General features: G+C 32.2%; 2 protein-coding genes across 2 annotated transcripts; one reads left to right on the forward strand and one right to left on the reverse strand.

Annotated features, from left to right (window-relative positions):
- Window positions 1-1,702: 1,702 nt before the first annotated feature.
- On the forward strand, window positions 1,703-6,859 carry LOC139526825 (uncharacterized). Its single transcript, XM_071321976.1, has 5 exons — window positions 1,703-1,835; window positions 2,939-3,119; window positions 4,052-4,142; window positions 4,888-4,972; window positions 6,478-6,859. Exons 2-5 carry the CDS (start codon window positions 3,070-3,072, stop codon window positions 6,831-6,833), a joined length of 582 nt encoding a protein of 193 aa, XP_071178077.1. The 5' UTR covers window positions 1,703-1,835; window positions 2,939-3,069; the 3' UTR covers window positions 6,834-6,859.
- A 5,507-nt stretch (window positions 6,860-12,366) lies between these two features.
- On the reverse strand, window positions 12,367-25,030 carry LOC139528503 (uncharacterized). Its single transcript, XM_071324520.1, has 11 exons — window positions 24,854-25,030; window positions 24,449-24,550; window positions 23,665-23,763; window positions 22,271-22,470; window positions 20,051-20,390; window positions 18,725-18,910; window positions 17,488-17,759; window positions 16,680-16,929; window positions 14,411-14,753; window positions 13,084-13,128; window positions 12,367-12,788 (listed from the first exon to the last, which is right to left on the reverse strand). Exons 2-11 carry the CDS (start codon window positions 24,467-24,469, stop codon window positions 12,505-12,507), a joined length of 2,040 nt encoding a protein of 679 aa, XP_071180621.1. The 5' UTR covers window positions 24,470-24,550; window positions 24,854-25,030; the 3' UTR covers window positions 12,367-12,504.
- Between the last annotated feature and the right edge of the window lie 1,886 nt (window positions 25,031-26,916).

Below are 26,916 nucleotides of genomic sequence, written 5' to 3' on the forward strand. Positions count from 1 at the left end.
ATTGTAATGTTGCACAATAATATATAGCATATGAAAGTGAAAGGAACATGTTACAATAAAACAGAAGACCGATATGAAGTTAAAGACTGATCATCCGGTGTTCGAAATTGTAAATTCTAATATAAAAATGTTCATTCATTTTTAAGATGAATAAGAAGGGATACACTATCTAAGTTTAACTGTAATACATCTAGTATATACTTATTAACAAAAGATATACGAAAGATACCAGAGAGATATGCAGGTTCATATATCAAAAATAAACTGAGGAAAACCATGGGGAAAAAAACGAAAACAACCATAACGTAACCAACAGTACACAAAAGAAAGAAAAAAAATCCACAAAGACTGCGACACACAAACCCCGCCAAGAATGGCTTTGATCAAAGGTGCTCCTAGACATATCCTGCTCTATATCTTGCACCTGTAGTGTTGCTTATTTCAATACAGAGTAACGATAAAGCTTAATTGTTTGATCACGTTCATGGAAATGATAGTGGGATGGTAGAAATAATTATATCCGTCATCCTCTTTGAAACAGATATCTCATAACAGTAAACCAACTCGGAATGGCGTCTGTAAAATGTTCGAAGGGATGATTCCAAGTTCACGACTTGACTTTGAATTTAGATTATAAAGCGATTCGTTTATGAAATGCAAATTCTAAATCTTGTTCAAAGTTTGAAGTTATAATTTATAGTGATTAAAGATAATAACACAAGGTTGACTGATGTACTCCTATTTGTGACATTTTTCCCTATTATGTCTATTTTTTATGCCCCACCTACGATAGTAGAGGGGCATTATGTGTTCTGGTCTGTGCGTCCGTTCGTCCGTCCGTCTGTTCGTACGTCCGTCCGTTCATCCGTCCGTCTGTTCGTTCGTTCGTCTGTCCCGCTTCAGGTAAAAGTTTTTGGTCGAGGCAGTTTTTGATGAAGATGAAGTCCAATCAACCTAAAACTTAGTACACATGTGTTCCTTATGATATGATCTTTCTAATTTTTCTAAGTTCTGACACCAATTTCACGGTCCACTTAACATAGAAAATGATAGTGCGAGTGGGGAATCCGTGTACTGGGGACACATTCATGTTTTGTTCAGTCATCGTTGTCAAGAAAATGAAATTGTATACGACTGTCTTATAAGCGGGAAGTTTAGCTTGCTATAAAACCAGGTATAATCTATCATTTTCTACATAAGAAGTACCACGTCAGGAATATGACAGTTGTTGTCCATGAATTAGACATGATCGATGTTAGTTAATTGACCCATTGATTTTATTCCTAATTAAAGGATTTTAATTTCGTCAACTATACCAACATTAAATATTGTTTGTATCAGTACTTATATTGATTTAGATTTGAAAAATTGAAACATGACTAAATATATAGATATATATATTTACAAATATGTGAAATCATAACCCTATATTCTGTCGGCAATGTTAACTTATGTTTTGACATGTGTCAGTTCAAAGTCAGGAGTCAGTGCTTGTGATTGGTTCATTTATGTCATCAATTGTTTTAATTTTAACTTAGGCTGTTTGTCTTCTCGTTTGAATGGGTAATGATTTATCATGCTTTTGGTAGCCGCCTAAACGTTGAGGAGTTTTTCTCTTTGTTCGTCAATCTATAATTGCTAGCAACCACTTCTTTTTATCTCTTGCGGAATTTTGTCTTAATGGCAATTAAACAGCATCTCATCTGTTGTTTATGGGTATAAATACTTAAATAGATGTTGCCCAATATATTGTTCTGTTTTTATTCTAGTAACTTACACGGTAATACCTGATCAAGAAGATGGCAAAGACATTATAAGTGTGTCCTGTGCAGATGGTAAATTATTAGCAACTGTTATGGTTTAATATTTGAAATTAGTTTTTGTTGTCTATACTGTTTCACATTTTGTATGTTTATGCGTTGATTTATAAATTGAATCTCTGCTCCTTCTTACTGCATAAACGTTTATCATATCACGTCTTTGAAACAAATCGGAACATCTACCAATAAATTCAGATCATCAAAAACATAGTAGTCCGTTTATACTTATTTCTTTGTTTGTATGTTTGCGTCTTGCTATTAGTCCCGATAATACATTTGTTTCGTAGTGCATTTTGTTTAGACAATAAATTCAAATTCAAAAAATTGCACCTGCTCTATCTCAAAAAGTTATAACAGTTTATTGTACTACTATTGGGAAAAATAATATCAAAATTATAGAAACTTCTACTAGCTCTAACTCAACATATTGACAATTCTGTGTTAACGGGGTCTTAAATTCAGTTTGACAGCTTCAGACGTACTTATTTTTGGACCTTTTTTTTATCTGGACCAAATCATTACTTAATATAAAGATTCAGCACCCTCATTTTTTAAATATGTAATTTCATTCCCTTACTTAATATGTCATGCATAAAATATCAAGAAATATATTGCGAAAGTGTATAAAAAAGCAAGTTATACACTGTTCACACTAGGAACTATATTCGTAGACAACGAAAACTAAAGGACGATAACTGTATCCTTGCACCAGTATATCCCTTAGTACAATCACAGTCCAACAGACAAGTCATATATGTATAACTTATATTATAATATCCAAACAATCACATGATCCATATAATGCATCGAATATAACAATACAAATGAGAAAGTTGTATTATTTTTAAAGTTTTACTTAAAACAAGTGCCGTTACACTTTTCGACTACATTCTAGTGTACTTGAATACATATTAACCATCCAACAATCCTATTTCAGAAGCATGTTTTTTTTAAACTTCAACGACCGTAATACAGATATTTCACTTTTTTGATTTGTAGCAAGTGTTGTTGATTAAACGATGCTGTTTAATGTCCTACATTTGGTCATCTTTTTATCAGATTTGATCGAAAACAATGAAATGAAATACCAATGACCGCAAATATGTATATATTTATAGACGCAAATGTTGCCAAAGAAGAGACAAATAACACACCTAAACAAGGAGACGTGTCCATTTTTTTAAGAGACGAACATGACATATTATTGCTTGACGTTAAGCTGACTAAACTCCGCTGTAACAGACGAATTATGAAAATTGACAGTCCGAATGGTATACAATTAGGATATGTTAAAAAGGGGTTTGTTATCATTTTTGAATTCACTTTGACTTGATAATTAATTGGTGTAAAAACTGAACTAGCTCTCTACATGCATCAATTTCTCTTTCTCTTTCGGAATTATCATGTAAAAATATACATTTTCTAGGCGATGACATTATAAGTGACAATTCTCTATTGAATCAATAACCTATTTTTCATGAGGCAGTTTACAATATAATGCATGTATGAGTATAAATGAGAGGCAGTAGTTAGATATTCAAATGTGAAGAAACAATATGATGCAAATCAAGATAAGGAACAAAACTCAGGCATTCGAAAAAGCTAAAAAAATGAGACTGGATCCACCTATAGGGTAATTTATTACATACAACTTTACACGCAGTCAAGATGTCAAAATGAGGACAAGAACAATATCCGAATATTAACAGATTTTAGGACTGATAATATACACTTAGATCTAAAACCGGAAACACATAATAAGGTTAAGGCCGAAGACTGACACACCGTGTGTAGATCAAGCATATAATGTATTCATAGGGCTTCGTTGTCCTCTTCTGTTGCACAAACAATCAGACATCCATATAACCAGGCAGCTGAATATTCAATGTGAAAACAATTAATAAGCTTATAAATTTACCCGTTTCGAGACAAAAAACGTATTGAAAAACAATGCTGTAACTGCAAATTAATTATTATTAATCATTTTTAATCACCAATTGAATAAATACATACATTTTATTAAAGGAACGGCTAAAGATAACAGTCTTTCAAACTTATCAGCTGACATTGCCTTGGCAAACAACGGAAAAGAGAAACAAAAAACAAAAGATAACAAAAATATACAAAACACATTAAAAACTTAAGACAGAGCGAATACAAGATTAACCAGAACAGAAAATTAGCATAAGTCTAACGGAATATTGTGTCACTGTAGTGCTATTATTTTGTAGACGCTTTTCCGCATATGAAATATGTGATGCCAACCATCAAAGTATGTTCAATATTGATATGCAATCAAAGAACCATGAATACATGTCTGAGGTAATGTAAATTCAAATGTAACTTTCTGTGTCGTTATGGTACAATAAATGCAGTATAGGATTGCAGAAGCAGGTTTCGGGACAATGTGGTTTGAATTTTGTAGTTTTTAGTACTCTTAAATGTGATATATCCTTCGACTTTATACTTTTAAATTGATTCGAGTCCTACTGATGAGTCTTGTGTAGGCAAACCATGTGTATGAGGAAGAAGATCATTGACTTGGTATTCTCTTTGATAAACGATCATTTTGGAAATTAAGTCTCTACATGAAAGGCAGATGCGTTGCTCATAAAATTATTTGGGGAAAATGAGTTCATATTGCATTTGTCTCGTAAATATATGATCATACAGTTTTTAATTTTCTCACAAGCAGACCATTTTTAAAAGCATAGTCCTAAAGCGACTTTGATAAATTGTGTCATTTCGTACATGACTGGCATGAGTATAATTTATATTTACACGTTTGCAGTGCAAATATAACCACTGATAAAACGCGTTACATGTACAAATTATATTTGTTTTTGGTGATACGAAAACAACTTTTCAACATCATGAAATACGTTTTGAATTAAAATCCTTAAGGTTCAAATCTTATTAAGTAGAATCGTGATTGATGCTTTTACATATGTTAGAAAAAAAGTCAATATATCTATGAGTTCTGAAATTGAATTAAATTTGTATTTCAAATACAATGAAGTATGTTTTGCAACAAACAACATAAATATTATTTAATTTTAATTGTTAGGTTAAAAACACGAAAAATGGGAATACAATAGCGGTAATCAAACAACGCCAGATTGATTCAGACATGTTGTCGTTTCAGATTAATTGTAAGTATAAAAAAAAATGCGTCCGAAGCGCTTTTCTAGATTAATCTTCAACGGGAACGCTCAAAGCCAAACATATGAAATCCGAGTGATGTATATGTACCGAAGCAGTCGAAGAGCTATATAACAAAATAACCTAAAACAAATACTAAGTAGCCAAATTCATCTATGGTCAACTTTGCCTTAGGGAGTTGAAACCTTAGTTTCTTTATAATCTCAAAATGTGTAATGGACACATTACGAAAGGTTTGTTATACATTATGTCAGTATCGAAGTACTGACTACTGAGCTGATAATACCCGCGGGGACTGATAATCCATAAGCAGAGGTATCGAACCAGATGTAAAAATTGAACACGTTTAATAGTTTCATGCGTAAGACACACTATCCAAAAGAGACTTCACTCAGATGTTCTGTTAGGTGTGCGATATTGTTTGTCTCTATGAACGGTATCCGTAGTGTTGGCTTTGAGAAAAAACACTTCAACACATACGAAAAAGAGGATGGTATGCAATTAATAATTGTCACGATCAACAGTGCTTGCAATCATCATTGTATAACGGCTATCAATAAAGGCAACAATAGTAGAACGTGACGGTGCCCAAAATGAACATATTTTGACAGTTTTTTCCTCAAGTTTTTGATGATCAAAACAATAAAATCCACACTGTTTTTAATTTGTTGCTGTATCCTTCTTTATTTGATTTGATTATTAATCCATATCATATTGAGTCATAAAAGAAAAATTGGTTTGAATCGACCTGCAAACTATCCATGATTCTGTAATGAGAAGTACCTAAATTGCATCCCTACTTAAATTCACATCATTATTTTGTTTTAAATATTTAGAACAATTTGACATAAGAACAAGGTCATTATTCGTTTCTTTGAAATGGATGCTTGTTTTATAGTTTTTTGGTTAATATTTAAAAGATGACTTTTTGTTAACATCGCATGGCGGTGTTTTCGTACATTTTTCCTTTCCATTGAAAGCTTCATCTGTTGATATAAATTGTGAACGTTTAGTGTATATTTGAATATATTCACATATTTTGAAAGACATGATTTATGTCAAATAATCTAAAAACATATTGATTATTCTCAAAGAAGACTTTTAAGAATTTTTCAGCTGTTTATGTTGAATAGGAGAAATTTTGGCACTCGGTGCAATTTGGGTAGCCAGACGTTACAGAAAACCATTACTAAATGATAGATTAGCGTTATCTTTTAAACCCGGTTTAAACATTTCCAAATACACATAAATTATGACCACTTCTGCAAGTGACTGCAGATACCTTTTTAATAATCAGGTACAATTGTTGTTCTACTCGACAATTCATTTATTAAACAAATATTCACATATTTCTTTAACGCCATAAAGGTGATTTACGCGCAGTATTTAGCATTTGAACTTTATATTCTATCGGATAATACGAATACATAACGGGTACGGGTCAAAATAAGATTATTATGTTTTGTTTGACAAATCTTGAATTTATTACTTTCAGATAAATCAGCACTAACCACTTTACAGAAAGTTCTAATTATGGTTGCGGGAATAAGTGAAATTCAAGAGCAACAGGAAAATCATCTGTGTTCTTTCGCAAGATGTTTGCTTATACCCAAATATTTTATTGTGTCAATTATATATTTCATGATTGGGTTGTTCAGTATTGTTTTGTATATTTTTGTACTTATTGATGCATTGTTTTTACTTGCTTTTATAATTATGGCATACTTAAAAGGTAAAGGTCGAAAAATAGATGAAGCTGTTGAGAAATGGGGAAGCTGCATTGGAAACATGAGTACGATTCCTTGTACAATTTACAGAAACTTGAATGAATTCTTTGATATATGTCTGTAAATGTAAATTGATCATGTATTCTAAAATATTTTAAGGTATACACTAGTTTATTTCTTAGATGAAAATAAATGAATAAATAAACTTATTCCTGACTCAATTTTGATTTAATGGGTGCTGAAAACCTGGTATGATAAAACATGTGCGACTTCGTTCCTAAATCATCAATCACATTAGAAGTAAATATTTTCCTAATATTATAAAAGTGAGCAAAATGTATTCAATCATACCGATTTTCAATATATGTATGATTGTTTCAACTTAGTATACCATCGTTTATTTTTCTTTTAAGATTTGCACTTTTATTGGTAAATACAATCTGCTTTTGAAATGGTTCGCTTGTTTTTAGCCAATGAAAAGTACGAAGGCTAATAAACATATATGTAATGTTATTATAGAAAAAATGTTTGCTTTGGTCTATGTCTTTTTTGTTTTATAAACGGGTATATTATATATACCGGATCATATAGGGAAAAAAAAGATTTGCACTTCACTAGATAAAATTGAGAATGGAAATGGGGAATGTGTCAAAGCGACAACAACCCGACTATAAAGCAAACAACAGCCGAAGGCCAGCAATGGGTCTTCAATGTAGCGGGAAACTCCCGCACTCGGAGGCGTCCTTCAGCTTGCCTTTAATATGTGAAGGATTTTAGTATGACTTCCTTTATTACTGAACTAGGACACATTTTTGTTGAGGGGCCAGCTGAAATGCACCTTCTGGTTTTGGATTTTCTGGCTGTGTTGAAGAACCATTGTTGGTCTGATATTCGGTCGGGTTGTTGTCTCTTTGACACATTCCCCATTTTCTTTCTCAATTCTTTAACTCTAATAGATTAGATTTTGTCTGATTTCTTCATCTTCTGAATTATCCGTTATTAAAAGAGATCATTTTAAATCAACTGTTATAAATGAAAATATTCAAGATTAAGTTTAAAAATTACAAGATGACTTTTACCTGTTTAGCATCAAATATTACAGTTTCCTTTCTCTATATTCCTTTCAATTGAATAATTTTTTGTAATACTTAAACATAATCACTATGATTGATTTTGTTCAGAAATATACAATGCCATCAACGTTTTGTGCTTAGTACGTTCCTGAAAAGAGCTCTTACTTTTCTCTATATACTGAATGATAAAGCCGAGTTTAGTTTAAGTATTCAAATAGAAAGCACTTATCTTTACAGCAGTTATTGATCAAGGATCAATGAAAACACATCGTTCTGAAGTAAAAGGAATTACTGTTCTGAAACTTATGTTGCTACAATAATTATCTGTTAAGAATATTATTAGTTATCTTGGTGTAATCAGGGGTGTACAGAATTTTACACCGTTGATGAAAATTCATACACCCTGGGGCGCATCCGAATGGGAGTATGAATTTTCAACAAAGGTGTAAAATTCTGTACACCCCTAATTACACCAAGATAACGAATTTATTTTTTAGGAACAATTCCTTTACTCATTTTTAAACCAGGATGTAAAATTGAAAATTGGTAATGAAAAATTTCCAGTGTAACAATTTTTTAACTTCGATGTTGCTGCGCGTTATCAAATTTATACTTTTTTTCTTTATTCTGGGGAAAATTCAAAAAAAAATTGTGTTCTTTTGAATTTTCGGGTAAAAAAAAATTTAAAATTAAATATTTTTTTTTTTTATTTTTGTCCTTAAATTTATCTACCTTTTATTTTTGACATTATATTATTTTTTTTGACATTTTTTTATTTTTTTATTTCGGCAATTTTTTTTTTTAAATATCCAAGCACAAGACAAGAACAACCTGTTTGGTGTAAAAATGTGTCGCTAAACCTCTAAAAATCCATACTGTATAGTCGGCTTTTATAGGCACCGAGATGAAAAATACAAAACGATCCAATTGCATGTATGTTTTTTAAAATGTTCAATTGACCTCTATTCAATTAGATATAGTTTGTAGATGGAAGTCAATTCACTGTTTCAACATGTTATAAATACAAGTTTAAATAATTTTGCCCTTTCTTGACTTTCTTGATTTCATGGATCCAATGATTTGTGAGTTGTCACTTTGTAACTTGTGGCATACATGAGTTAGATATATACATGTGTTATCTGTTGAATGATTATCCCCCACATGATGTTTCAGGCCTTCGATATCATTGTTGTTAACGAGTATTCCAAGGCAAATTAATAACGAATTCTAATGTCTTTGAATTTGGAATCTTTCGTATATTGATTTTTATGTGATACGTTCTTTAAAAATATGTAACGATCTGTAATTGTTTTGGTAATTCAAATCATAATTTAGCATATGTATTTCAATGACAGTCGTATAATAAAATGATTTTCTATGACATTATTAAAAAAAATGAAATCTTTGTATTATATTTGATATCCTCCCCCCTTTTGATTTCAATAAGTTTGGTTTTAGAATAAATAAAATAAGACTCATCAACATGTAGTTATCTTTTAATGTTTGAATTCCTGGAGTGTATATAACATGCTTAATAGATATATTAAGCATGTTATATAGAGACCCTTTATAGCTTGTTTTTCGGTGTGAGCCAAGGCTCCGTGTTGAAGGCCGTACATTGACCCATAATGGTTTACTTTTATAAATTGTTATTTGGATGGAGAGTTGTCTCATTGGCACTCATACCACATCTTCCTATCTATAATTCTAAAATAACGAGGTCCAATTTGTCAGCCGTCATGGGGTAAAAACAACAAATTAAAGAATTCAACTTTATATATAGCTATTATAGGACAATGGTGTTGATTAAAAATTACACCACTCCAGACCCTTTTGTTTTCTACATATTTATTATATCAATAATTAACAAGTTCCGGGGCGAATCCGATACCGATTCCAATAGTATATTCACCTGATACCTATTACCTTATCTGTACGTTCCGCATTTGACAGGCGCACCACCAAACGGTGTATTTAGGAATTTGCTATATACACGGGTCATAATCACAGGGTTGACACAACTAAATTCAATCATTGTCACATTGTTCCCTATTGTAGTATTTTAATCAGTATGACTTTCTAAGATGACAAAACGAATACTAAAATCTGGACTTAAAATAAGGCGTATAGGTACAGTTTTCAATTTGTTAGCCGATATGACGTAAAACAGCGAATCAAATAATTCAATTTTATTTATAACTAATATATGACAATGCTGTTGATTAAAAAATACTCCATTCCAGGCCCTTTTATTTTCCAAATAATAAATATTAATTTACCCATAATTGTTATGTTCCAGGTCGACGGGTTTAAACAGAAAGATTTTGAAAGCAGAGAAAACTGTGCATCTTAAAATCGGCATGACCCTATTAGATGACAATACCAATACTAAGATAAGGCTTACGCATAGTTATATACTTTAATTCAGTCACGGACCCGCGATATCATGGATGTGTTCTAGTATCTATTAAATAGAACGATAGATTACATGTTGTGAATTGAAATAAAGGCAACAGTTCGATACAGCTGTCGAAATTCATAAATTCGTAAATCCTGTTTCATACTAGATATGGGTGCGGGAATTTCTCGCTACATTGAAGACCTGTTAGTGACCTTCTGCTGTTGTTATTTCTATGGTCGGGTTGTTGTCTCTTTGACACGTTCCCCATTTCCATTCTTAATTTTATGTTCATCGAATCCGATTTTTGGGAACTGATACAAAGGAAAACGTTCCAAAGAAAGGCATGTGACACATATTTTGTACACATTATTCATCTCCTTGAGTATGTGTGGTATGTGCGAATTCTAATTACAATGTTTGTGTCTTTCGTCATCCTGGATAGTGATCGAACCCATCAACTCCATACTAGAAGGTAGCAGTATACCACAAATCGCCTATGTTGAAATTGCGATTTTAGTACTTTGCTTTAATTTATTTTGAATAAATTACATTAAGCTTACCTTTTGTACAGCTATAAACTATATATATATAAAGTCAAAGTCAATCGCAATATATATATATATATATATATATATATATATATATATATATATATATATATATATAAGTCGTCTAAACATCAACCCAACAATGTTAGATCTGTAAATTTGCTTTCGCAAATTTTTGGTTCTTCCCTCGCCGGGATTCGAACCCATGCTACTGTGATATCGTGACACATAATCGCCTGCACTGCAGCCGTCCCGCTAGACCACACGACCACCTGGGCTCTACTAAATAAAGCTTTCGGTGGCCATGTGTTACCTTTCCACGTCAGTTATAATATAGCGGCGTACTACAGTACATGATATATAAGGCATGGAGATGTTATTGTTACAGATCAGCTCAATTATCTATAGTAAAGGATCCTACAAATTAATGTAAAATACAGTCACAGAAAATAATTATATTCATAAGTACGTCTGAGTCAGTGACAACTCTACAACAGATGTATCCATCGGATCGCCATCAATGATGGTGAAACATGGCTGTGTACATGATGTATATACAACTCGTCTAAACATCAACCCAACAATGTTAGATCTGTAAATTTGCTTTCGCAAATTTTTGGTTCTTCCCTCACCGGGATTCGAACCCATGCTACTGTGATATCGTGACATCTAATCGCCTGCACTGCAGCCGTCCCGCTAGACCACACGACCACCTGGGCTCTACTAAAATAAAGCTTTCGGTGGCCATGTGCTACCTTTCCACGTCAGTTTTAATCTAGCGGCGTACTACAGTACATGATATATAAGGCATGGAGATGTTATTGTTACAGATCAGCTCAATTATCTATAGTAAAGGATCCTACAAATTAATGTTAGATACAGTCACAGAAAATAATTATATTCATAAGTACGTCTGAGTCAGTGACAACTCTACAACAGATGTATCCATCGGATAGTCATCAATGATGGTGATACATGGCTGTGTACATAATGTATATACAACTCGTCTAAACATCAACCCAACAATGTTAGATCTGTAAATTTGCTTTCGCAAATTTTTGGTTCTTCCCTCGCCGGGATTCGAACCCATGCTACTGTGATATCGTGACACCTAATCGCCTGCACTGCAGCCGTCCCGCTAGACCACACGACCACCTGGGCTCTACTAAAATAAAGCTTTCGGTGGCCATGTGTTACCTTTCCACGTCAGTTTTAATCTAGCGGCGTACTACAGTAGATGATATATAAGGCATGGAGATGTTATTGTTACAGATCAGCTCAATTATCTATAGTAAAGGATCCTACAAATTAATGTAAGATACAGTCACAGAAAATAATTATATTCATAAGTACGTCTGAGTCAGTGACAACTCTACAACATATGTATCAATCGGATCGCCATCAATGATGGTGATACATGGCTGTGTACATAATGTATATACAACTCGTCTAAACATCAACCCAACAATGTTAGATCTGTAAATTTGCTTTCGCAAATTTTTGGTTCTTCCCTCGCCGGGATTCGAACCCATAAGGCATGGAGATGTTATATATATATTGCGATTGACTTTTTAAAAAATAGATCATGTATAATGTTTTCATTTAAAAACAAGAATTCATTTTTTAAATAAATAATTTTCTATCACACATTTTTAATGAGTAAATTAAACCACACATACTTGGAAAACAAAGTACACACATATATTTTTGAATGAATATCACAGAAAAGTAAACCCAATCTGTTAATGACACTGTTCCAATATAAATCAATAGTTATTCGGGATATTCTATATTGTTTTCAAATGATTCCTCCACATTGTTTGCCATATCCTCTTTACCCATTTCTTTTAACGCTCCAGATAGGTTGTGAACTAATTTTTCATTTGGTCGGGCTGATCTCCAGGTTTTAAGTATTTCCTTTAATTGTCCATCAGTTTCCAGTTGTTCTATTTTGTTCTTTAAAACATGTAAATTCGTGCCCAACTGAAAGCATTCTTCCATAGTCAAACTAGCTGTGATACGGTTTAGTGACGTCTTTCGGAGTACTGGAATTGTACCTAAAAAATGTTATGACAGAAAAGCATCTGTAATTTTGTCTATTTACTATGCAAATTTATCTGAAAGCAACTATAAAACCAAGTGTTCCAAATCGAAAAAAATGAAGTTTTCTCTATGAAAGTTTTACGAACGTCATAAAAAAAAATGGTTTGATTGCAAATAAGTTAATTCTCAACCAGAGACCATAGAAGTTAAAAGATATAGGCCATCGTCATGTATATACAATTAGTTGTGTCCCGCCATCTACACCACAACACAGAGCTCTATTTTTCTATTGTGAATATAATAACTTACATTGATGGTCATCCACGGCTACACCAACTTCCTCCTGTTTTATATCTAGAAGAATGAAAAGATTCCGTAATGTTAAAAAGTATTCAAAAAGAAACAAAAAGATACATCAACCAAATGATACAGATGCCCAACTAATTAAATAAAGTCAAAACGTGAATATCTACCGTGTACAATGCTATTTTATAACAACAAAAGGCAAAAGCCGTATACCGTATATTCATGCAGCAATAGCGAACCACAAAACGGCAAAAAAATCGAACAGCTCAAACGACAGAAACAACGAGAAAAAAGACAATGACCTGATTTATGGCAGCACACTAATCGAAAAAAAACCCAAGACAGCAACTGATGAAATCATTGTCTTGTCTCCTTTTTTAACTTTTCTGACATCGGACTCGGACTTTTTTAACCTGAGTTTTACTGTGCTTATTGCTGTGTTTTTGTTTATTCTACATTGTCCTCAGGTACGTATAGGGGGATCGTTTTTGTCTCTCAAAACAAGTTTAATCGAGTCGCATATTGCGGAGGTAATAAGTCAGGAGCCTCTGGCCTTTGTTAGTCCAGTATGTTTTTTTTTTAAATTTTAGTTCCTTTATATGTTGTGGAGTTTAGTGTGACATCATTTTTGTTTCTGTAAGGGACTTTCTCATTGTATTGAAGAACCCTTGATGGCCTTGGGTTGTTTTCTGCTCTTTGCTCGTTTTTGTTGACACGTTCCATATTTCCACTCTCAATTTTATCATAATAAGCTTTGGATAGGTAGTACCGTACATATAAAGTGGTGGGTTTAATATGTTTTTTGAGCTCTCTACTAACATGGCATAGCGGTGTATCAATCGTACATATGAACAAACTGTAAACATCTGTGTAAAAAAGTGTTACCCATCAACGCAGAACAAAAAAAAACCAACAAAAGACACTGACCAAAGAGTGCTCGCAAATGGAAAGTTCAAACCTATAAAATAAGAAATGAATCATACTGTCTATAGCTTGACTTACACATCATTCATTACACATTCATTACATCGATTTACTAATTTTCAAATTAGTTATTGATAATTGGTTAATGATATACATTCGGATTGTTATGCAATGTCTTGTAAACAAGTTGAGTAGCCTTTTGTGTGTTGTCTTGTCATTTATACCCCCCATTTAAAATAAGTAACATGCCCTTGATATATGGATTAGCAGGAGTAGTGCTATTCCTTTTTTAATTTTCTTTTATACCAAACGTTGATGGAAGTGGCACTAGTTGCATTTTGTTCGTCTTCTTATTTGACAGACATTTGTAATGAATATTTTGAATTATTTTAACTATATAAACTACCTAAGTTATTTGAGTCAATTAAAATTGATACAACCAGTTCAAAATCCGTATCATATTTCACCGGAATTTCAGGTTCAAAATGTTGCACAGATTTGTGACAGCAATTGGTAAACAAACGGGCATCTTTGTTTGTACCACGTGATGCCTGTGGCTGCTGTTGAAGCTGGTCTATTATTTCATGACGTTTTTCAATGTAAACTTCTCCGTCTAATGGTGATTCTGATGTGTCATTGAGTAGGTGAAAAGATCGATAATTCCCTGTCTTGTATTTTCTTGGATTCAATGTGAGAAAGGGGTCCTGCTGTTTTAGGCTGTCTGTTTGTATGTTTCCGGTAAGTGTTATCTATGTAATACAGACGAAACATAGTTTTACTATACAGTACCTAGATCAGTCAATATACAATGAAATGTTATAAATAACTGCGCTTTTTGTGACCCACTTACCGGTTGCTATCAAAAAAAGTTTAAACAGTTTCAAAGCCAACTTGTATAAAGCAAAAACATGTGCTATCTTAAAAATGGAAAGTTCACAATAAACGTATAAATTTACATTTTGGTATTTAGCTGTTTGTTGCCTCTGAATGACCTTATATCACCTCCGTATATTTAACCTTATGACGTCAAGCAATAATTACTTTTTAGTGACGTCAAATATTATGAATTATGTTGTCAAAGTTTACGGGAACCTGTGTAATTTTATGTTATGGCGGACAAATTTGCATACAAGTGTAAATACGTTTATTATGACGCTAAAGAGATCGTTTTGTCGTCAAATTTAAAACTAAATAAATCACCAGTCGGAAACCCGGTTGAAATAGAACAAAATAATCGAAGCTCTTTGTTAGAGAAGGCGAGAAATGTTTACCGTAATATTTTCTATAGTGACAAAATTTTTAAAAGTTAATAGAAAAAAAAAAAAAATTACAATTTTCTTCTCAATTACGAAGTGTTTGATTTTAAAAACACCATTTGCATAAGGTTTCAATTTATTTAATACATTATTAAGCAGAACAATTAAATATCAAGTCGACTACATGGGTATCTTTCAAGTTGGATGAAGAAAATGCATAAACCTCCGATTAAAAAAAATATCACGGACGGAAAACAAATCAATCTATTAGTTCAGTTATTTTCGTGTCTGGCCTTCCATTATGTGACTCAAGAAAAAATTCAAAAAATGAGTAACAATTGTATCGAAAAGAGAAAATCGATTGCACCTTTTTATGTTAGGGCTTGTTTGAGTTGAATATTTTATCTTGATATCGTACAAAGCAAGAAAATTTCATACATCGTCTCGCTTCAGATTCTATCATTTTTATATATCAAAGCTACATGTTGACTTTATAACATAAAAAAAACCACAGTACTAAAAGATGAAATATAAGGGTCAAGTGAAATACCTATCTAACGAATCACACAAACAGAGAAGGTGTGTTCGAATAGCTATTTTAACTGAAAGTACTTGACGACAGTCTTTCAAGTTGGATGATGAAAATGCATATCTTCGAAAAATTATAATTTTTTGTGTGTGATAACTCGGGTTTATAGTCTTCAACCACTAAAAAAATATTGTCTGCCCCTCCACGAAATACTTAATAAGAATTTTTGAAATGTTTATGAATTTTCGAAAATTCCACCTCACAACCGATCAGACAATAATTCTAAGTTGAATCAATGCAGACAAGATCATAATCTGATGCTCATTAGCTAGTTCATACATTTGGCCTTTAAAATACAACTGACATATAAGGATCGTAATGGTGCAATGTGGATATCGGTTTCCAAGAGCAAAATTGGCAGCGCGTCATCCCTACAATGGCTTCCATTTCTACGATTGTGAAAATGATCTGGCGTAATGGGGAGATAATTTTCACGAAGTAGAATCCTGACTGCATTGTGAATGTCCAGATGCAAGCAAGACATTCATGTATATGTGGTATCTTTTACTTATAGATCAATGGTGTTATAGCGCTCAGCGTTATTCACTAACCTTTGATTTCTTCACTTAGAGGATTTTATCAACTAGTTTGATTTGATATACCGAATTAGACAATTTCGCGGATTTGTAATGACATAAGCAACACAACGGGTGCCACATGTTCAGCAGGATCTGTAATGATTATATAAAAAAGAAGATGTGGTATGATTGCCAATGAGACAACTATCCACAAAAGACCAAAATGACATAAACATTAACAATTATAGGTCACCGTACGGCCTTCAACAATGAAGCAAGGCAAGACTCAGTGTGTGTACGTTGCATATTTACCTGACATGTCTGTCCCTCTTTCATCACACAATCTTTGTATTCAACTGACATTGTGCAGAATCCTTTGTCTTTCCATTTCTTTCTTCTACTTTTCCCTCTATTTTTCAATGCATATTCAATAACTAAAGATAGTTTCACGTCCGTTTCTTTTTTTAACATAGCAAAACATTCCACTTGTACCTCCTTCTTTATTGCATTGGTCGCCTGCCTTTTTGATTTACCCATATGTTGCTTAGAACAAGCTACATACCTATAAGGTAAATACAAGGTTTAAATGATGTGTCTTCTTTTTCTCAAATGAGTACTATCGAATTAGACTTAACACCTGGTGTTTACCTGCATATTAAATACGACAGGTGCAACACATGGCGGAAACAACCCCGTTTTATTTCTGAGGTTTTTGTACATCAGTCGTTTTAGTTTTTCTAAGCTGTGTTTTGTGTCTTGTCATTGGCTTTAGTTTTTTTTGTATTTGCATTTATATAATGTCAGTGTGTTTTCGACTGAATTTTGAATGCCCTTATTGTATCTTGTGTCTCTAATTTATAATTTAATGCCCTTTATTTTAACGCCAATATTTAATTTGCCTAAACTATAAAATAAAGACAGTCAAGTTCATAGGCAGTTTGTCCGGTTAATATAGATGAGTACTTTAAAAGGCGAATCACATTTAGCCATGTTGTATATAGTTTTGCCTTCATTTTTTATGACGACTGAATATTGTGTAGTTTTAAAACAATATATATGCATTGGGGTCTGATTATAAAGTAATCAAAAAGAGATGAAAGTAGATCAGGTATAAACTTACACAGATAAATGGTTGACATCAAATGTAATAAATTTGCCATGAATGTCAACATTGCTGCATATCTCCCATTCATTTTCCTTAGGTTCCTTTTTATCGGACATTAATATAATAATGTCATCATTGTTTTCATCTGGGGAATGCACTGGTAATGTAAGTTTAACAGGTTTCAACGGTTGACTGTTGTTCATCATAGTCAAATCGATCGCATTTGTGAATAAGACAGGATCGGCGACTTCATTCTCTTCGTGATTCCATGCCTTTGTTTCTGAAATCTAAATGTTATAAATTAAAATTTGATACACTTCTATAAATAAAACCCTTTCTGTATATATTTGGTCATTTTTCTTTGTCAATATACACTTTTCAAATATGCTTTATATGTTAAAAAACCCAAAGAACAGACACATTATCAGGTTGGAGAAAATCAAATTTAATGGTGCAACCACAATGTGTTTCGCTCGAATAAAAAAGACAACACCATGCATGGTAATATAAAATAGGAAATGGACACCAGAACAAATCTACCTCAAAACTTCCCGAAAAAACTAAAAGTATGATAGCTTAAAATTCCAGAGGTGAACAAAGTCCCTACAGTTCCACTAGTGGATCCCGTCCCATGGCAAATAACATTTTGAACATTTTTAAACATTTTACAGATGCTCAAAGAAGTTTTATAAACAAGTTTTAGTTAGAGAATCATTTTGGAAGTTTTTGAAATCAATTCATGTTTTGGAAATAAAGCTATAAAATGTTTCATAAATACAGAGGAGATTCCAAGTTTTTAGATTCCATCATGACTTATTATACATTTAGCGGCTTTCTTTTAATGGAATGCGCATGAATCTTTTTTTGCGCAATTTCACAATCAAATCAACGTGGCTAGGCGATCGTTGTCATGCAACCAAAACTTATTGCACATATATATCTAAATAAATAAAAAAAAAATACAGAAGAGACTAGTAGTTTGTCATAAAAGAAATACAAATAAATAAAGGTCAAAGTGATATTGCTGGATATATAATGGAATTTGATATATAAATTAGAGGTTTAGCTTATGAAAACCAGTAAACCTACATAGGAAAATGTCTGTACCAAGTAAGGAATAAGACAGTTGTTATCCTTTTGTTTGATGTTTTTGAGCTGTTGAGTTCGTTATTTGATTAGGGACGTTCAATTTTAACCTCAAAGTTCAGTATGTTTTTATCATGGTGTGCCCTATCAGTAAGATGAAACTAACATTTACTTGCAGCTGGCCAGCTGAACCAAAAGTACCCTCCGGTATTGCGATTTCTGCTTCCTTTTCCATTTGCGGATGTATACAGAGTGATTTGTCAGTCACATTAAATACTTCTGGTACCACCTTAGAAACAATGGTAAACTTGGCATCAGCCAATAGACTGACTTGCACGGAGATAACTGTTTCCTGCAATGAATATAATATGAAAACATGTTAAAATTAATTAATATCAATGACTTTTATGTTTAAAGCTTTTTGGAAATAGATAACACTAAAAAATTAAATAATTCTATCATCTCTCAGTTAAAGTCTATTAATTTTAAAACATAAGTTCTAAGAGTTCCGATTTGGTGTGTACAAACTTTCAGTATCACAACTATGAGAGAGGCAACCGATATCAACAGGAATTTCAAATATCATATTGTTTTATTAAGTTTATTACAGACGACCATGATATGAAATGCAACTAGAAAATGGAATAAATAAAATTTAGAATGGAAATGGGGCATGTGTCAAAGAGACAACAACCCGAACATAGAGCAGACAACAGCAGAAGGTCACCAAAAGGTCTTCAATACTGCGGAGGCGTAAGAATATAACAGTCCGTCTTCAAACATGCTTCAGTGAAATTAACTATTAACGTTTTCAAAGGTTAAATTCTTATGCTAATACTAAACCATTTATACAGTCATGTTTTAATAACCATCTAAACATTTTAGCTGGAATATGAGTGTCAATCCTTTTTTAATGATATCATATATCAGATTGCAATTCTTGTTCCATTAATATTTCTAAGTTTTCAAAATGATATATTTTTCTAAGGAAAGCATAAGACTAGTAGTATGTAAAATGTTGTTGCATAAGCACTTAAGCGTACTGATTTATTGTAAAAAAAAAACATTGAATCCAGATCAAATTGTACTAGACAAGGACCTCCTTGCCAAATTCATGATTTGAATGGGTTTCCATATTTTCTATATCTAAATTTTGAATAATGTAGATTTTGCAAATTATTACAAATGTTAACTTGCTGCCTTTTGGTTAGTCCCTTATTGTCTTTTAGCTCCTCACATTTTCATGTCTTTCCCATCATTGGCTATCAAATATCTGTGGTTTGAGCGTTCCTTATCAAGGCAAATACCTAAAAGCACATCGGATTTACGATATATCTAGGAAGAAGCCAACATTATTCTACTCTTTCCTTCAACACAACGCACTGTATCCTATAATGCACAATATTACTAAGGTGAAGTGTTGGTAAATTCTATATTTATAACATTTATTTCTTTATTTACTCAAAGATATCGATTTTATTTACGTAGTTACCTCGTTACTCCGGTTCTTCTCAATAATGATATCCTTGGAAAGTACACCTATTATAGAGACCAATCTTAATTTTTCATTGCATTGAGGTATCCCTTCAACTCTTATATCCAAATCAATAAAGTCTGGTTTAGAACCCCATGCGATGACTTCAAAGACATCAGAAAAGAAATGTTCGTCGTCCAGTTTCTGGATTTGACTACTTGTGAAATCTGGTGATTCTTTAGCACAATACATAAAGAAGCTTTCAGTGATGTTCTCTGTATCCATATCAACGAAAAGTCTCGAATAATACTGAATGTTATCCTTTGGTTTTATCTGATGCAGCTCATAACATATTGACCTTGAAAACAATTATAATATATTGAACTGAATCGTGTATTATACTTTCATATGAGTATAACTCATCAATAGACATGTAGTCAGCATGTATTTAATTGCATTATGCTTCACGTGTGTCTTAATATCGTTCATTATTCTTTTTTATATAAAATTTGAGGAATTTACGATATTTTGTATACTAAAATACTTTGAATTACAAGGAAACTGTATATTGCTACTCGTACGTAATAAAACCCTTTAAGGAGAGGTTGCAAAAAGGGAATTATTCGGCCTAATTATTTACTTGAAAAAGATGGCATCATAACACCACGTTAATTACGCCATAAAAGTATTAAATACCAATACCAATTATATGATTGACCTTTCAACTGTATAAATCGGGCACAACTCATAATTATCATGAAGACGATTTTGTGGCGTACAACTTTATACTCCTCATATCTTTGCTGATCCAAAAATACAACTAGGCAATTGTCATTGCTGGTGGATGTTTTAAAATGTCAGTCATATAGCGTTGATATAATAAAATCATTGATACGTGAATTATTATTGTATATCTACTGTAGGTTTATGAAATTATTGAAATATCCGAGACACTAAGGTTCTCAGCTCCAGGCACAGAAAGCTACAACTCCTCAACACCTGATATGTTGGTGGTGTTCGTGTTGATTAGTCTTTAGATTTCTATGTTGTATCATGTGTACTATTATATGTCTGTTTGTTTTTCATTTTTAGCTATGGCGTTGCCATTTTATTTTCAATCTATGAGTTTGACTGTCCCTCTGGTATCTTTTGACCCTCTTTTAAGATCATTTGAACTATCTGTAAATTGAATATAATTGATTTACGAAAATATATAATTTTGAAAAGGTTTTTTGGTTTATCTTGCAGGTCACGAGAACATGCAAGTACCAACTAAATTACTGTAGTACAATATTGGCCATGGTTAAACCTTCTATCTTTGTTTTTAATTTGAGATGTGTATCTTTTGCAGAAAAAAATGATACCGTTCATTTAATTATTTTATATTTTGACCTTAAAATCTCAAAATGAATATTCTTTAAATTTCTTATTAATTTGCGCATACATACCAATTAAGTTAATGCAAAAATCATCATATTTCGACACACAAATTCTTGAGCGAACGTTTGCCTTTAAAGCGTCTTTTTTATACGCTTATATTTTTTATATTCATAATTTTTCGGCATTGATGAAACAATTAAGATTTTTTTATACTTATATTTTGGGTAAAGGTCTTTTGTTTTACACTGAGCCTGAATTATAACATTAACATTTAATATTCAGATACTATATTTTAGGTTGCCATCAGATTATAAAACAAAAATAAAACGTGAAAAACAAATTCCAAATAAGAAAAAGAAACTTTGACATATATCAATCCAAAGTTTTGATAAAATTGAGAATGAAAAAGGGGAATATACATGTCTAAAAGACAACAACCCGATGGAAGAAGAAACAAAAGCCGGTAGCCACCAATAGGTCTACAACACAGCGATAAAATCCCTCATTCAGATTTGGTCCTCAGCTGACCCCTAAATAACACTGTGTATTAGTTAATTAAAAAAGATGTCACACTAAACTCCAACACATCTAATTGAACTAAAATTTAAAAAAAAAAAACGTACAGCCTAACAAAGGCCAGAGGCCTCTCACTTGGGAGAGGCGCAAACATGTGACGGGTTTAAACATGTTTTGTGTCATCTCTTTCCTCCCTTATACCTCTAACCAATATAGAATAAAGGAATACACAGTTGTAATGAATGGTAATGTAAAAGGCATTGTTTTAGTTTCACAAAAGCAAGAATATCTTAAAGGAAACTATTTCCGGTATCTACTACTAGTATAAATGTATGTATGTACCCGTGGTTAATTGCAGCTAATCTGTCATTTTGATCCAGAATTTGTTTCAACATTAATTGATCTTGTTTATCCAGTCCATTTATATCCCGAGATAGAAGAACCCAGTCTTGTAGTGCGACTTCAGCTTCAAAGAGGCATAACAACTTTACTGCATTTAAGTCTTTTCTCTTCATAGCAATGTCGAAACCACTTTGTCCTTTCTGGAATGATAGAAGAATGAAAAAAACTTTGATTATGCAATAAATGCATTCGAAAAATGCGACAGACGTGTGAAAAAATAATATAAATTCGCATTTTGAAATATTTTATATGAAATAACCAGGATTTTTCTCAAAATCGTAAAAATTGAATTTGCATTTAAGTCTAAAATGACAAAATCGCTAAAATAAATGCACTCAATAATTTCTGAATTTACAGCATTAGAATGCACATACTATTTGAATGCCCCATAACAATAGTTAGAAAAAATGAAACCTTAAAACAAGCATTAATTAGATAAGAAATATATTTTTGATTTTAAATGAAGAGTTATTTTCATATTGTATATTGAGATAAAACAATACTACAATAAGCGAATGAAAAAAACCCAGTTTTTATAACATTTATTATTAAAATTGAATGACGATTTGATAAAAGTCTTCCAATTAGTCATTTGTTTGCATTTATATATCAATTTTTCGAGCGAGGCATATATATATATATGCGTGTTTTTGTGTGTGTATGTGGTGCATTTATCTTATGTTATGGAACAAAAACCACATGGTAAAAATCGCAAGGACTTGTTAAGATATAATTGAGTTATATTTATTGTTAATGTTTAGCTTTTGAAATTTGAAATTCTTAAATTTTGGAATGACTAACATGTAAAATGTAAAATGCCCGTATTAAGTTAGGAGTATGACAGTTGGTATCCATTCGTTTGACGTTTGATGTGTTTGAGCTTTTGATTTTGCCATTTGATTAGGGACTTTTTAAATTTACATCGGAGTTCAATATTTTTGTGATTTAACTTTTTAGTAATAAAATTATTTTAATTTTATGGTGCAACTCCGTCAGGCTTAGACAAATATTTGAGATGTTTAAATATTATATAAGTTTCCATACCGTCAATATTTTCATTATTTGTTTTTTAAAACTTATCCCGAAAGTACCAACACTAAGTGTATTTAAGAAATACTCTGTACGATTGTGATGCCGTTTCAGCCTCTTCTAGCAGTACACAAATAGTACCAAATGTATTTATTTTTCCGTTTGCCAACTAATTTAGCATGAGGTTATTTTCTGTTTACTCTTGTAATTATTATCATACAAATTAGGTACGTGTATTGAAAAAAACTGTCATATTCTTGACTTGGTTAAGCATTTTCTTATGTAGTAAGTGACATATAACTCACCCCATCTAATATATTGATATTGGCGCCATATGTAACTAGGGACACAAAAGTCTCCGTGTTGCCATTCATCAATGCCCTGTGTACAGCAGTTTGTCCATCCTGGGAAAATAGTATATAGTCTGAAGCCCTATTATCATGATTATGAAAGAATTTAAAGTAAATCAATAAAAAAGTTTCAAAAATCACAATACATACATACTTCATGTATTTCTGATTTTAGATATATGTTTGTTCGTCTCTAAATAAAGATTAGCGAACTATGAATATATTGGTAAGCTGCGGTCGTGGTAATATGTGGTGGTAACTACAATGGATAATGATGTCCTGACTTAATGTTTTTGCTTATGTTTGGTGTTGGGTGCTGTCAAAGTAACCGTGTAAGTGCTATTTATCATTCTCCTATTTCTAACAGTAATTGCTGAATACTGTTGGACTACAAACGTAAAGTTAATGTTTAATTGGTATGTAGCGTTCTTATCCAGAACATTTTTTCTTTTAGTGTACGAACCGTACTATCTTATAATTAGTTATCAAAGGTACCAGGACTATAATTTAGTACGCCAGACGCGCGTTTCGTCTACATAAAAAAGGAACGAAAGATACCAGAGGGGTAGTCAAACTAATCATAAGACTCATCAGTGACGCTCATATCAAATTATTTATAAAGCCAACAAATAGAAAGTTGAAGAGCAATGGGGTTCCAAAATTCCAAAATTGTGCTAAATATGCCTAAATACGGCTAAGGTATTCTATGCCTGGGATAAGAAAATCCATAGTAACAAACCTGTCCCTGATTATCAATCATGGATGTGTTTTCCTCTAAGATCCTTACTACCACCTCGGTAAATCCTTTTGAGCTAGCATAATGGAGAGCTGTATTCTTGTTCTGTAATAAAAAAATCAGAAAATTTAATAGCTCATGCAATGATTACATATTTTCTAATAAGAATATACAATAAATGCTACTCCAAATTGATTCGAATGTAGACGAAACGTGCGTCTGGCGTAATAAATTATGATCCTGGTACCTTTGATAACTATTTTCGGATGCGTTTGAACCAAAAGTTTACAAACTTCAAAACATTGACCGACAATAAGACTCATAAATCCAAAATAGTTTGACAACATTAAAGACAAACAATAGTACACAAAACACAACATAGAAAACAGTATTCTAAGCGACACATACTCCACCCAAAACAGGGCTGATCTAAGATGCTCCACAAGGGAAAGCGATCCAACTCCAAATATAACATCCGTCGTTTGCTGATATATTATTAGTTTAGTTGGATAATTGATTTGAAGTATTTCATGTAACCACAAACACGTTATATACTTTTACGTGCACGAGCCTATACATATAAGTATTAATAAACAATGCACTAATACAGGATGCCGGAAAATTCATTTGCATCACCACGGTTAAATGTGGATATGGGATGGGTTATAGTTAGTTAATCAGTAAGTTGAATAAGTTGTTTTGTATGCTTACATTGCCTATATAAATTCTAAAATTGTTTGTATACACATTGAACGACAAACCTATTTGACGTATAAAATTTTCTAACGTCAGACACACAAATCAAGGAATGCGTTTGTGGATAGATGTTTTTGAGTTCTGTTAAATTGTTCCGTTAAAAATTGTTATACGATGATGACTGATGTATCCATATTTTGACTATTTTATTTATTGTGTTTGTTTAGTTAAAGCATCAATGTAAATATAACGGAATTTGATGAGACTGTCATCAAAGTGAAAGGGTTAGCGCTTTAAAACTAGGTTTAGTCCACCATTTTCTACATTTGAAAATGCCTGTACTAAGTCAGGAAGATGACAGTTCTTGTCCATTCGTTTTTTATGCGTTTTGTTATTTGCATTTGCCATGTAATTATGGACTTTCCGAATTGATTTTCCTCTAAGTTCAATATTTTTGTGATTTAACTTTTTCCTTGTTATTTTTGTTGTTAGTATTTCCCCAAATTATTTATCAATGGATTTATTGATCATTTCTTTACTTATGTATGTAACGGTAATATCGTTGCGAAATGGCACTTTCGTACAATCATAGATATATTTTTTGAATTTCTCTTTCGTATTGAAATTGTCTTTAACCAACCTTTATTCTCCTCGAGTCTCATTATATTTGGAATATCATAAATATATGAATAATGTTTCATACTGAACATTTGATAGATTATGGCTGTAATACCTATTACTACTACTATTTTATTTTTATGCCCCACCTACGATAGTACAGGGGCATTATGTTTTCTGGTCTGTTGCTCCGTTCGTCCGTTCGTTCGTTCGTTCGTACGTTCGTCCGTCTCTTCATCCCACTTCAGGTTAAAGTTTTTAGTCAAGGTAGTTTTTGATGAAGCTGACGTCCAATCAACTTGACACTTAGTACACTTGTTGCTTATGATATGATCTTTTGAATTTTAAAGTCAAATTATAATTTTGACCACAATTTCACGGTCCACTGAACAAAGAAAATGAAAGTGGGAGTTTCAGGTTAAAGTTTTTGGTCTAGGAAGTTTTTGATGAAATTGAAATCCAATGAACTTGAAACTTAGTACACATGTTCCCTAAAGTATAATCTGTCGAATTTTAATGCTAAATTACATTTTTACCCAATTTCACAGTCCATGGAATATGGAAAATAATAGTGCGAGTGGGGCATCCGTGTACTTTGGACACATTCTTGTTTATTATATTATAAGTGTTTTAAAATAGTACTAGACAACAATTTGAATTATTTTATAGCCTTGTTTATATTTAGTCAAGTAATACGAATTATAGTTTTGCGTACAAGAGTCTATAAATATAAGTGTAAATAAAATAATTTATCAAACTGAAATGCTCTTACACATTAAACTAATGGAGGCTAATTGTCATTTTCCTGAAGTGGTACGTGCATTATTGTTTGCCATTTTCATGAGTATATGTTAAGAAAAAAGTACCACAAACTAAACATGCTTTATAAAATAAATTAAAAATGAATAAAAATATTCAAATCGAAGGAAAATACAAAACGGACAGCTTTTTTATCAAATGCCAAAATCAAAATCTCGTACACATCGAACAAACGGGAAACCAATTGTCATATTTCCGACTTGGTACAGTCATTCCTGATGTTAAAAATGGTGAATTTAACCTGGTTTCATAACTACCGTAACGATACCCAAAGTGCACCGAGAACCCAAATTGCACCTATTTAGCAAAAAAAGCAGTGGACATCTTACAAGATTTCC

This window comes from Mytilus edulis, chromosome 6 (genome assembly GCF_963676685.1).
Source record: "Mytilus edulis chromosome 6, xbMytEdul2.2, whole genome shotgun sequence".
Lineage (NCBI taxonomy): Eukaryota > Metazoa > Mollusca > Bivalvia > Mytilida > Mytilidae > Mytilus > Mytilus edulis.

What these genes read in the sequence shown, in the direction of transcription:
- LOC139526825 (XM_071321976.1), top strand. Translation starts at nt 3,070, where the DNA reads ATGAAAATTGACAGTCCGAATGGTATACAATTAGGATATGTTAAAAAG. An exon ending in ACCATGAATACATGTCTGAG is followed by an intron (nt 4,143 to 4,887) that starts GTAATGTAAATT and finishes TTTAATTGTTAG; the next exon opens with GTTAAAAACACGAAAAATGG. An exon ending in GTTGTCGTTTCAGATTAATT is followed by an intron (nt 4,973 to 6,477) that starts GTAAGTATAAAA and finishes TATTACTTTCAG; the next exon opens with ATAAATCAGCACTAACCACT.
- LOC139528503 (XM_071324520.1), bottom strand. Translation starts at nt 24,469, where the DNA reads ATGATTGATAATCAGGGACAG. An exon ending in AGAAGAACCGGAGTAACGAG is followed by an intron (nt 18,911 to 20,050) that starts GTAACTACGTAA and finishes TATTCATTGCAG; the next exon opens with GAAACAGTTATCTCCGTGCA. An exon ending in CTGGCCAGCTGCAAGTAAAT is followed by an intron (nt 17,760 to 18,724) that starts GTTAGTTTCATC and finishes TATAACATTTAG; the next exon opens with ATTTCAGAAACAAAGGCATG.